Source organism: Alligator mississippiensis, chromosome 1 (assembly GCF_030867095.1).
Source record: "Alligator mississippiensis isolate rAllMis1 chromosome 1, rAllMis1, whole genome shotgun sequence".
Taxonomy (NCBI): Eukaryota; Metazoa; Chordata; order Crocodylia; family Alligatoridae; genus Alligator; species Alligator mississippiensis.
This window is the reverse complement of record NC_081824.1, coordinates 96,799,616-96,813,267: the sequence shown is the minus strand read 5'-3', so window position 1 is coordinate 96,813,267 and position 13,652 is coordinate 96,799,616. Positions and strand designations below refer to the sequence as shown.

Sequence of the window (13,652 nt, the reverse complement as noted above, 5' to 3'; positions counted from 1 at the left end):
GAAGAGATGTAATCAATTGGTTGGAATACTAAAATGTTCCTTTTTTCCTCTTTCTTTTTTCCCTTTTAACTAACATTATTTTTAAAAAATGGTTTTCATTTGGGTCTAGAGTATGTCACAAATGAAATGTCCAGTCTCCTCTGACTCACTGATATTTTGTTCAGCTTGTACTAAGAGTGTTAATGCCAAGCCATTTGACTGTTGCATTTGATTTATATACCTCTTACAGCTCTGAAAAGACTAATCTTCCTCATGTGTTTATTGTAATTCATTGCTGTATTGAAAAATGAAGGGCATAGGCATATGAAAAACTTAGGACATGGGTACATGTAAAAGTTATTCTGAGGCAGAGCAGGGCTTTACTGCACATAAGGCATTTACAAAATGCCTTATTTTGTAGTAAATAAATTAACCTGTGGTCACTGAGGTCTGAGTTACTACAGGTTATCTTTAATTTACTGCCTAGGTATACTATATACAAGGGTAGTTACTAGGGCTGTGCAAAGCTTTGGTCACCAATTTGATTCGGAGGAGGTTCGGCCCGATTTCAGCAGCCGAATCTCCAAATCTAATTGGGAAACCCATTAAAAGGTCCAAATCAAATCAGAAGCCTCTGAATTGATTTGGAAAAGATTCAGATCAGCCGGGGAGAGGCAGGCACAGCTGGGTGGCTGCAGGTTCTCCCACAGCTCCTCCGGCTGTGCCTGCCTGTCCCTGGGCAGGGGGAGCCACAGGAGAAGCCCCCATGGCTGCCCTGCCTGGCCCCATCCCCCGCCTGCTCCCAGCTTCCTGGCACTTTAGAGAAAAGGGGGGGGGGGAGGGGAAGCCCTGCACTCACCAGTGGCGATCAGAGCCTGTGGGGGGCTCGTGGCAGGCCTTCCCTTTGCAGTGCAGGGCAGTGGATGCCTCCCCTGCTTGGCACCAGTGTGGCAGCTGTTGCATCGCACAGGTGCAGTGTGGCTCAGCAGGGCACTGCTCGCTGTCTGGGAGCTGGGGCAGCTCCACTCATCAGCCGGAGCCCAGCACCACTCAGCCCCAGTGTCCCCAGTTCCCAGATAGCACACAGCGCCTTAATGAGCCAAGCTGCATCCATGGCATTGGGAAGCTGCCACGCGGGTGAGCCATGAGAGAGCTTGCAGCTGCCCGGCTGTGCCTGGCTCTGCCCAGCAGATCCAAATCTCCGAATCAGTACCGAATCTCCGATTCTGATTCGGCCGAATCAAATGGGGACAGTGATTCGAATATCGAATCACTGTCCTCCGAATTGACTGAATCCGAATCGAATACTTCCCTATTCGTACAGGCCTAGCAATTACCATAGAACAGCTGATGCATAGTAAATATCACCTTCCTTTATCTTGCAGTAATTTGTTTCTGTGCTCATGCCCTCAGTATTGACCACTAGAGAGGAACTAGCTAATTAGTATTCGTAATGTCTATTAAAGAAACAAGAATAGTACTAACTGGTGCTACTTTTAGTGGAACAAAAGGTTAGATACAGTGTTGCAAATTCTTTTATGTCATTAAATAGGAGTCTAGATTAATGAAGGAAAAGGTTATTTTCATTACTTCTCTCTTCAATTGTCTACTTTGTCTAATTGATTAAATCTATAGTTATTCTGGGGATGGGGGGGGCGCAGAATAATTTTATAAACTTGGCAAGGAAAATTGTAAAATTAACCTAGATGATGATGATCTTTATTTAATTTCAGTTCTTTAATGTTGGAGGGTGTTGAACCACAGAGTACCTGTGAATTGGAGGTAGATGCAGTAGCTGCTGATATTTTAAATCGATTGGATATTGAAGGTAAGTTGATTATTCTGTATGTTGTACTCATCAGGGCAGAGGATGTATTATGGCTTTGTTAAGTATCTCATTAAAACCTCAGTCTTAATTGAGCTATTGTACATTGTATAAGTGATAAATACCATATTTTTTTGCATGCCACATACTCTAGAATAAGATGTATTCCTTATTTTGAAAATTGGAATGAATCTTTAAAAGTCTTTCCTTGTAGTAACTGAGTATCAGCAGCTACAGAGCTGTTTGTTTGTTGTTCTACTTCTTGTGGATAGTGTGAAGACCTTTATTTCCACTTTTACCTGAGAAGCAGCAGCAATGACTCTTACCTTATTTTCTCACACATCACATGCATGCCAATTTCCAGCAGCTGACTTTTGGCAAAAGGCATGCTGTATGTGAAAAGATATGGTAATATTGGCTACTGAACAAAACTGATAAGCAGCAGATATAAAATGGACACCGAAAGTCGGGAGAAAGTAGGTGATTCTAAGAGTGACTGAGGAACAAGACAGAATCTTGGTGTAACAGGTCAGGAGACTGTTTCAGTCTATAAGAAGTGTTTAATATATCCATTTTTTAGGTTCTTTTCCATCTGTTGCTTACTAACCCCTGAATTAACCTTGGTATGGATGCCAAAAGAAGTTACCATTATATACTTAAAGCATGTAGTCTTAAAAGCAAAGGAATACTAGGGAGTAATTAGAAAAAAATATACCAGAATTTACCCATTATACCTGTATTCCTAGGAAACTGAAGAGTTTCGGTGAACAATTAGGTGACTGAAGATGAAACCTGTTAATGGGAAAACTAAAGAATTGTCAGACTTGATTTCACATTAGCAACCTTACTTCGATGTATTCTTGCATATTTCAGCCCAGATTGGCAGGAACCCGGGTTTGCAAGCCATATGGGAAGATGAAAAGCGGCGCCGCAGAGAGAAAAATGAGTCTTCTCAGATTAGTCCTCCTGATTCACAGGGTAAACAGTGTACAGTAAAATGCAGTTGCTTATTGAATGTTTTTTGGAGTGACAAGCAGGCAAAAGAGTGTAAATTGATGTGTTTAAATTGCTGTGTTTCAGCAGGTGTCCAGAATTATGGCTTTTCAAGGCAGAGACTTTAAGAGTTTTCTAATGTTTGTAGTTCATTTGTTTTTCTATCTACAGGGTGTAAGCTTAATTCAGAATAGTGTTAATTCAATACAATTTAATTCATTACACTTTATTACTGTGTTTACCTGAATCCAAGATGACTTTGAATTTAAGACAATCCCAATCAGTTATTAGATTCTATAGGTGGAAAATTATAAATGTATTGTCTTTTTCCATGAACATAATCTAATTATTGGGGGGTTGTCTTAAATTCATCTCCCTCCCTCCCCCAACCCAACCCCCTTCTGCAACAAATAAAGCAGGGGCAGGGGGGGCAAGCAGCCTGATCCTACTACTTGTCCACCTGGTATATACATCCTCCTTCCACGTGCCACAGCCACTAGACCTCCCCACCCCAGGGCCACGCATTTATCCTGTGTGGCTAATTCAGCTCTGGCTTAAGCCCAGGTTACAGAGCACACACTGGCTCTGGCCCCCATCAGGCAGCAGCAGTGGCAGCAGCTCCAGTGTGGCCTGAACCAGAGCCAGAACTGCACAGTCTCCTTTGTACTCCTCCAGGCTGCCCACCATATGGGCTCCCTCCCCGACACCATGCACTGCCTCATGCCGCCATCACCACCTGCACTGTCTCTGCCATCTGCCCTCTGGCCAGGTGGCAGTGACAGCAGCAGCAGCAATCAGCTCTGTCCTGGCCTCTGCTCCAGCCTGGAGCAGATGGTGGTAGTGGCTCCAGCCCTAAACCCATGTCAGGGCCTGAGCTGCAATAGCTGCTTGTCCTGGACTGGTACTCAAATCCAGTCCAGGGCTTTTTCCATCCCCATGTCTAATGTGGGGGGAAAATCTACTCCTAGTTTGAGCAAATTATTATGGTATTATTGGTAGACCTGGTAGTAATGCCTGTATTTAAGGTTGCCTGACATTTTCCATTATAATATCCTGTATTTAGATACTTAGCCAAACTTAAAACATACCTCTCTCTCTCTTTCTCTCAATGTGTGAAGCTAAAACAGTGGGGTTATTTTTTTAGGACTAGCTATGGGGAAGTTGTTGTTTTGGCCATATTAATGTTTGTTGAACAGGGCAGACTCACTGGGAATGAATTAAGATCATAAAGTGAATGAAATGGTTGACTATAGGACCACTACCTCATTTGTTGCAAAAATAGAAGAAGTATCAATGTATGAGAACTGCGAGAACAGATAAACGTGTGGGTCAGGCAGATGGAAGTTAATATGGAGAAATGGATTCTGGGTGTGCTCTTTTCAGAATTCCTATATAATGCTGTTCAAATTGCATACACTAATCACTGGTGGCTCCTACCTATATGGGTGGCCATCTTAAGACTGTGATTTACAGAATTGTTGAGTACTTGTAACTGCAATGAAGGTCAATAGAAATTGGGCTCTAAACAGATAAAGTATTATAAAATGCTAAATATTCTGAGAGATTTGGCTGCAAATTGGACAACCAACGTCAGTCAAGATTTTGACATGTTGGTTTTAAAAGTGTTACAGATTCTTGTGTAAAATAATAGTATAGTAATAGTATAATACTCACAATAGTATTCTGAAGATAAATTCTGTAATTTTAAGAAAGACTTAAGATAGAGTTGAGTGCCATAAAAATACTAATGAGGATGTAATGGCCAACAAAGCATTCACCTTTTTTAAAGATCTTCTCTAGTGGTTCGGAAGTCTGAATTTCTATATTTTTATGAAAGAAAGTATATCTGTTTCTTTATTTAAAATTCTTATTAAAATTATTTGTCAATATGCTGTTGAAAATACAGCTAAATTAATGTTTTTAATGATAATTGAAAAATTAGTTTTATAACTGTCTTGAAACCAAGGAAATGGAGTACGCTTTCAATGCATCTATGCATGACTAAAATTGTTAGGAAAACAGAGCTACTAGCTGGGCACATATCACACATTCAACCTTTTTTTCCTAAAATTTTTCACAAGTGTAGTCCGCTACTAGTATAAAGGATCATCTTAGGAATCATACACAACAGTTGCTTTCTGTTAATAGAGCTGAGTAAAAGCTCCAATTAAATATATATATATATATATATATATATATATATATATATATATTTTTTTTTTTTTTTTTTTTTTTTTTAATTTAAAGATCGAGGATTTGTGCCAGCAACAGAAAGTGAAAAAATCTTTCAGAAGAGGCTAAAAGAAATCCTCAAGCAAAATGACTTCTCTGTGTAAGTGATGAACCGTTTTCCTCGACATTAGTTTTTGTGCTGACTTTCAACTGTCATTTTAAAGTATGTTTCTAATTTTTTTTTTTAAATATGTAGAACGTTATCAGGATCATTGGACTACAGTAATGGATCAGAGGAGTTCTCTGCTGAGTTGACACTACATTCTGAGGTACTTTCTCCTGAAAATGTTCTGTGTTCACCAGCCAACATGATAGAAGTGCACAAAGATGAGAAACTGAACAAAGGTGAGTATTTTCAGTGACATTTCATAGATTTCATAGACACACTAGGGCTGGAAGGGACCTCGGAAGATCATTGAGTCCAGCCCCCCGCCTGAAGGGCAGGAAGTCAGCTGGGGTCATAAGATCCCAGCAAGATCAGCATCCAATTTACTCTTGAAGGTGTTCAGTGTAGGTGCTTGAACCACCTCTGATGGCAGGCTATTCCAGACCTTGGGGGCTTGGACAGTAAAGAAATTCTTCCTTATGTCCAGCCTGAAACAGTCTTGCAGTAGTTTATAACCGTTTGACCTTGTCATCCCTTGGGGCACTCTGGTGAACAAACATTCCCCCAGATACTGGTGGTCACCCCTGATAAACTTATAGGTGGTCATCAGATCACCCCTGAGCCTGCACTTTTCCAGGCTAAAGATCCCCATAGCTCTCAGCCTGTTGTCGTAAGGTCTGTTTTCCTGACCTCTGATCATGTGCGTGGCTCTTCTCTGGACTCTCTCAAGCTTTTCCACTTCCTTTTGAATTGTGGAGCCCAAAACTGGATGCAGTACTCCAGCTGTGGCCTCACCAAGGCTGAGTACAAGGGGAGAATGACATCCTGGGATTTGCTTGAGAAGCATCTATGGATGCAAGCCAGCATTTTGGTCGCTCTACTAGCCGCAGCATCGCATTGCAGGCTCATGTTCATCTTGTAGTCACTAATGACCCCCAAGTCTCTTTCTTCTGCAGTACTAGCCAGCATAGCACTGCTGAGCCTATAAGGATGCTGCAGGTTTTTCCTCCCAAGGTGGAGAACCTTGCATTTTTCAGTGCTAAACACCATCAGGTTCTCGCCCGCCCATTTGCTGAGCCTGTCCAGGTCAGCCTGGATCACCCTCCTGTCTTCAGGTGTGGATGCTTTGCCCCAGTTTGGTGTCATCGGCGAACTTGGCCAGTCCGCTTCTGACCCCAGTGTCCGCATCATTAATGAAGATGTTGAACAATATGGGTCCAAGGACAGAGTCTTGGGGGACCCCACTGGTCACAGGGCACCATGATAATTGACTTCCGTCAGTTACCACCCTCTGGGTCCGACCATGGGGCCAATTTCCCAGCCAGCGGATCGTGGTGGACCCAATGCCACAATTGGCCAGTTTTGCCAAGAGGTGATCATGGGATACCAGATTGAAGGCTTTTTTGAAGTCAAGATATATGACATCAATCTCTTCTCCCTTGTCCAGGTGATCGGTCACCTGGTCATAAAAGGAAATGAGATTGGTCAAGCAAGACCTACCCGCAACAAACGCATGCTGGCTGTCCCTCAGGATGTTGGCGTCAGCCAGTCCATTAAGGATGGCCTTTTTAATAAACTTTTTTCTAAGATCTTCCCCAGGATAGAAGTCGGGCATTAGAAGTCAACATTAATTTTAAGGACAAATCCTGGTGGTTTTATATATTCCTATATTTTGGCAACTGAAACTAATGAGGACTTGGCTCTTGATTACAGAGGAACTACACACCAAAAACAAATTTGTCTTCATTTTTACTCTTTATAACTAGGGACCTACTGAAATACTGATTTATGGCATTGCTTGTGAAATCTGTGGGGGAAATAAAAACTTAGAGGGAGCCAGCAGTCTTCAGGGTGCTGTCTGCTAGGGCAGGGAAGGGGGAAGAGGGTTCTGCCCACTTGAAGAGCTGCTGGCACCCCAGCCTCTTGCCATGGATTGGCTGAGAGCTGCTTGTCATGTGGCCCTGTCTCTCTCCAGTCAGTAGCCAGGGGCAGGGCTGCATGACAGGCAGCCCTCGCAGCCAGTCTGTGGCAAAGGGTAGAACCATATGACCGGCTGCCAATCAGTGGCTTGGGTTCGGGCCCCTTAGCCAATCATTTGGGTGGGGCTGGCGCTGCCACACTGCCCATGAAACTGCTGCCAGGCCCTGCCTTCTGCCTGCAATATTGGTGGGCAGGTGCCCCAAATTCAGTAGGTCCCTATTTATAACTCCAATAAAGTCAGTTCTTTATCATGGTTAGGAGCCAGCTATGTTCTCTCAGCATCCACTTTGGGCTCCTCTGTATCAGTAGGATCGCTGAGGAGACATGGCTGGTTTTTCATTGGTACTGCTAGCATGGAATGGGGATGCAGTTGGCCTAAGAATCTGGCAAAGTACATGAACAGCTTTTTACCACTGTAGAAAGTACACAGATTATCAGAACTACCAAGTAGAACTGTAGTAAGAATTCTTATAAATAATGTGACTATATTTGAATTTATAATATCTGTAAACTGATTTTTTTAATGTGTTTGTTTTCATATTGAAACATTGATGTGCAAGTCTTTCAAGTTTGTCGTCTTTTTTTTTTTTTTTAAGAACCCAACAGGAGGCATGGTAAAGAAGAGGAAGCACTTATTAACGAAGAAGCAATTTTAAACGTTGTGGAAAATAGTCAGAGTTTTCAACCCTTGTCTCAGAGACTGAATCAGACTCCAGTTTTCAGTAAGTATAATCAGAATGCAGTAAACATGATCCCCCCTATTAAGTTCTTTTTATTCCCCTAAATGTCATTATGCTCAGTGGCATACCAAATTATTTTTTTCAATGAAGACTTGAGCGAAGTATCCTTTCCTCCTTCTGGTAGCATTATCAGTCTAGTAAGTTTGTAAAGGTCACTCTGTTACTGCTGTTGCACTAATCTGTCAACCTTCATACCAGTGTGCTAGGATACTTGGATGCGTTGCTGTTCCATAATTTTCTTAGAGGTTGTGGGGAGGCCTGAAAAGATTCCGGTACACCAAAATTTGGATCAGCAAGTGCAAGCACTTGGTGTTGAGGTATGTTAGGATGATAGGTTAAGACAAATAGTGAGGGTGGATGAAAAAACATGGCTGAAGAGAGAAAGGGAAGTAAATGCAACTAAAAAATAAAGCGAAAGAGAGCAAAACCAGGGATCAGAGGAGGCACAGAAGGATGTGATTGGGGAACAGATTGGCTTACAGTTAATAGCACAGTAAAAAGTTGACTTTCTGAGTATGAAGGAAGAACTAGAACACTATGTTGAAGAGAGAGAGATTTATTGTTGAATGCTGTCAGCTTTGTTTTAGAAAATGTAGGCAAGATCTCGGGCAGTGAATAACAAGCTGCTCAAGGAAAGAGGATCTATGGGGAGAATGATGTGTGAAGAGGAGAGCAAAAGGATGAACTTTGTAGGTGAAAATACCATAATCATGAGACTTTCTTAGGAGTTACTCAGCTGCACATGAATGTTGAATAGTGATGTTGTCTCTAGCCCAGAGGTGTGCTCCATATGTCCTATGGGCCACCCACAGCCTACCAGGCTGGCCACATTAGCAGTGCACTGTAGCACACTGTCGATACTCTGGATTGTGGTGTACATGTAAGAGGTCTACGACCCTCGCACCAAGACCTCTGATGCATATGTGTAGGCATAAGTATGGAGGAGTGGAGGCTGCCCAGGATGTACCATACTCCCTTTAGACCATCACGATTGGACTTGGTTTGGCTTTTGGATTCAGACATTCGGTGCTGTAGCTTCTGCCAGAGCAACAGATAAGAACTACTTGTAAAGCCTCAATGAGGGTGTATTTCTGTCAGGGTGATTTCCCTTAGGCCAAGCATTCTTAAACTGTGCATCATGACCCCCCGGGGGGTCATGAGCAACCTAAAAGTGGGTTGCAACTTCTCCTTCTTCCCCAATGCGTAAATGTTCTGCCTTCTTCCCACCCCCAGTGGCGACACACGTGTTCTTGGACTCACCTGTATTGGAAGCGTCTCTCTTGTTTTCTAATCTCGGTGTGCACGGGTTAGTAAAGCTCAGTACTTATCTGTCAACAATTCGATTGACTGAGTTTTCCCTTTGCCACATCCTACTTGTGTGAATCAGGGTTTTCAGCGGTTGCAGCTATAAAGAGCAAATACCAATCAAAAATAAATGTGGACGTGAAATGAGACTGGCAGTCTCAAAAATAAAGCACAGGTTTGAAAAACTAATGAGTACCAAGCAAGCTCATCCTTCTCATTGAAAACTATTGACAGTTTTAAATTTGACAGTGTTTTCTTTTCAGTGAAACAGTTTGGAATTTGATAAACTTCATACAGTGTTTTTTGATAAATATATTTCATTAATATACAAAGGTAAATGCACTTTATTTATCTCCTACCTAATCCTAATGAAATCAGTAGCTTTAATCATGGGGGGGATCACATAAATTTATATATTATTTTATGGAGTTACAATATCACAAAGTTTGAGAACCCCTGCCTTATGCTTTCTCCAACCAAGGAGTACCCACAAGGCACTGGGGACTAGGGTTTTCAGGTGCCATATACTTACGCTGGAGGTTGCAGCATTGTGGTGTTTTATAGGAGATGCCCCGCTACATTGCCACCAGGCCTTCCAGTTGGATGCAGTTTAGTCATACCCAGGATCTGCTATAGTTCTCTGTTTAAACTGCTTAATTAAACAAAGCAGGATTTGAAAACCAAAAAAGTGAGTGTGGTGACCTCGTTGCATGGCAGTTAATCAATATGCACATGGTGTCTGCATGTGCTGTCCTGTTTTTCTTATGTAAATATGCTGAAAACTTCATATCCAATCACTGGGGCTTCTATTAAGACCGGTCCTCCTCTAGAAAGTGTACCTTCCAAATGATTCTCAAGGTGAGAGTTGTGCTGCATTGCTGTTCAAGTGCTGGATGTGCAAGTTGGAGACTTAATTCCTGAGGTGCTGTATGACCTTGGGCAGTGTGCTTCCTCTCTGTGCCTGTTTTCCTTCCCACATACTGGATTTTCTCCTGAGATTGTAAACTTAACAGCGTAGACCAAGACTCTTCTATAGTCTGTAGCACATGAGGTGCCAGTCTCAGTTGGGGTTTTGGCCACTACTGTAACACACATTAACAATAAGTTTGTAAAAGTGCCAAGGAGTAAGAACTGGTGTTTAGAGAACTGGACATGCAAGGAACAAAGAATTCAAGAACAGAAGGTAAAGTTAAAAGTAGGAGGAAAGAAATGCCTTGTGATTTAAGCTGAGAACTAAGAGTTAAAGGAAGTAGCTTCTGTACTTGACAGTGGCAAAGGTACCATGTATGACCTTGGGTAAGTAGCTTAATGTTTCTGAACTCTGGTTTCTTCACTGGTAAAATATGGATGTTACCTGCCTCCTAGGGGCATGAGACTAAATTTTAATTTTTCTATAACTCTTACTCAGGAAATCTTTATATGATTTATAATTATGAAGTAAAGTAGAAACCATATTTTAACAGCGAGGAGGGAAGGAAAGGGAAGGAAGCAGTGGAGGGGTCTGGAGTTGAGATCACCAGTAGTGTGAGTATTAGCTTAGAGGAAAGGAAAAGAATGGAAAGAAAGCAAGCAATTTTCACACTTATGAGAGAAGTACAACTTAGAAATAAAATGATCCTTGGTAAAAAGTGTAGTTTTATATCTAAAAATGAAGCATGGAGGTTATTGATCAGATTTGAAGTGATGGATTTTCAGTGTGGACACTGAAGAGCTGTATAGCATGGATTTTGCAGGGGGTGAAGTAGGAAGCGAAGAGCCAGGAAATGGTAAGGATGCAGAAGCCCAACAATATACATGCAGCTATTGTTATGAGTAGAGTTGAGGAGGTTAAACAACTGAAAACACTTTTATCAGATGGTGAAATGAAGGGAGGGAACCAGGTTTCATGCATGTGCAGTGGAGACGGAAGATTTGGGAAGAAGGGAACATTAATCGGTTGATTTACTAGGAACAGTGAGGAGGCGGAAGTGTAAAGAACGTGTATTAGAATTAGATTGTCAGAATGACAGTTAAAGAAGAAGATATGAAGCAGGGAATTGGGAAAACTAGATGGGCATGAAAAGAGGTATGCTTCTGGGGCTGGCATAATTTTGTCAGTAACAAACAAATGTACTAACATATTTAGGAACTATATTTTAATGATTATCTGAATTAGAAACTATAATTAAAAATTAACTAATAGAATAAAATGTAGGTTAAACTTGTGCATGTGTGGACTTTTTCTGCAGTGGACACCAGTGCTGATCAAGCCATGATACACCTGTTGGCTGGCTTGGAGGATGATGGGTATCAAATGCGAGGACATAGAACATTACCACATCACCATTCTCTTGGAAACTTCAGAAACTCTCAGAACAGCGATGATGAAGAAAATGAACCACAAGTTGAGAAGGAAGAAATAGAACTCAGTTTGCTCATGTCCCAGAGATGGGACAGCAGTATTGAAGAACCTGGGGCAAAAAGAAGGTACATATTTGACATTAGGGGCAGAAGGTATGGAGCATTCCCCCCCCCCCTTTTTTTTTTTTTATTTGAAGTGTTCATTTTTTCTTCCTGGTAAAGTTCATGATTTCAACTCCAGTGAATGAGCAATCCTAAACTGAAATGATTCCAATAATATATTGATCTTGATCTAAAGAAGGGACGTCTATTTGACCACATTGGGGTCCCTGCATATCTTGGGCTGATAAACTAGATGTAATCACTTGTATATGAACATACGCCTGAAAGTTTTGGATACTAAAATCCCAAAGCTTCAGTTTTGATTTTAAGAAGATACTTGAGAGAACGTCTTTGCAATTGAACAGTGGAAGGAATTTATCAATCTTTGCATTAAAATCCATTTTGGAGCCAAACATTGTAGACGTGTATGAGGCTTGATGCATCTGGAGCGAATGTTTAGGAGAGATTTTTGAAGGTTGACCCACCACTACTGCACTAACACCATTATATTCCCATGTTACTGAATCAGTGATTAAATCTTAAGATAGATAAACATTCACTTCTGGACTACCAGTAGTACCATTTGGCAACTTCCTTATCCTTTAAGATAAGGGATTCATTGAGCAATCTGTGCCATTTTGTTGCCATTCTGTGTTGATCCTTTTTGTCAACTCACTATTAACAGTCTATTAAGAAAATGTGTCCAGTGTTTTCTCACCCAAATTGTGGTTAGGCATCTATCTACCTATTTGCAGTTCCATCTGAGAACATCCAAGCACCTTACAAACATTAATATATTAAATTCTTGCAGAAGTTTTCTGAGATATGGAATATGATCCCATTTACAAGATGGAATGTATGAGGCACAGAGAAATAGCTGGTTTCCTAAATCCATACAGGGGCATTGTAATAACAGGAAGTTTGGCTCCCAGTTCCTAGACTTAAGCCACAAAGCCTTTTTTCCTATCTGACCTTTCCTTTTCCATAGTCAGAATACTGTCAAAGGCAAAACTGAGTGGTATTTCAGTGGTAGCTGAAAAAATTGAAAATCTTTTTATCTGAAATATTTCAACTATTTTTTCAGTTAGGGTAAAAGATATAGTTAATACACTGATTTTAGGCTGAGGGGTTGCATTCCTCTAGTTGTAAATGAAAAGAGATAATCATTTTAAATTTTTAGAGGCAGGTAGCCATAATGCATGCTTTTTTTTTTTTAATTTTAAGTTGCCTGATTTATATTTTTAACTTCTGTTTTGGATTAGCAAAATAATTTGTTTCCATCAATAGGTATGGTTTTTTTCAGCTCCATGAATTTAAAGACAAAAATATTTAATGCAAGGCTTTTGTAGCTGTTAACAGATTCTGATTTTTCTTTCTTATATAGCCAAGCTTTTTCTTAAATTTCAGGTGCACGTTTTTCAGTTTTTTCCATTATAGTTATTGGTTTGACAGCTCTTAGAACTTTATTTAAAAAAATACAAGCTTCCTCACATACAATTGAAACATCTGAATCCCTTTTCTACCCTCCTGAACCACCAGGTACTACACTTCTTATCTCAATTGTTTTAAATGACTGACTGCCATTATACTGCATCTCACGATAACACCCCTGAACAATGTTCTTATAGTGTCAGATTTCTCACTGACAAATTTTCGCTTTCACTTACTACTACAGCATTTTAATTCTGGGGCTATCCTACGTCTAGATCTTTTTCCATCTGAGATATGCTATATTGCACTCAGTGTTTCTTGATTTTTCTTTTAGGTCAGTGGGCAAAAATTTGCATCGAAGCTCAACTGAAGAGGAGGATTCATCTTCAGAAGAAGAAATGGAATGGAGTGGTAACAGTATGCTTCTAGCTAATCTCTCTATACCTCAGTTAGATGGAACTGCAGATGAAAATGGTGGTAAGTAAATGGTAAAATGCTTTAAAAGTTACTGCTTGAAACATAACTTACTTCCTTGTCTATATGATAACCAGAAGGTGTGAACTTCCCTCAGTGGGAGCTCTCAACACAGCAGAGAAATAGTCTTAAATTCTGTAGATGT

At 40.8% G+C, this 13,652-nt stretch overlaps 1 protein-coding gene across 1 annotated transcript in view; it reads left to right on the top strand.

The window, feature by feature from the left end:
* Positions 1–13,652, top strand: part of REV3L (REV3 like, DNA directed polymerase zeta catalytic subunit) — a 216,269-nt gene that overhangs the window by 114,402 nt on the left and 88,215 nt on the right. Inside the window, exons 6-12 of the mRNA XM_059732984.1 lie at positions 1,713–1,807; positions 2,678–2,782; positions 5,045–5,129; positions 5,226–5,374; positions 7,712–7,837; positions 11,389–11,626; positions 13,368–13,510. Of these exons, the coding sequence (XP_059588967.1) occupies positions 1,713–1,807; positions 2,678–2,782; positions 5,045–5,129; positions 5,226–5,374; positions 7,712–7,837; positions 11,389–11,626; positions 13,368–13,510 (941 nt within the window). The remainder of the gene's footprint in view (positions 1–1,712; positions 1,808–2,677; positions 2,783–5,044; positions 5,130–5,225; positions 5,375–7,711; positions 7,838–11,388; positions 11,627–13,367; positions 13,511–13,652) is intronic.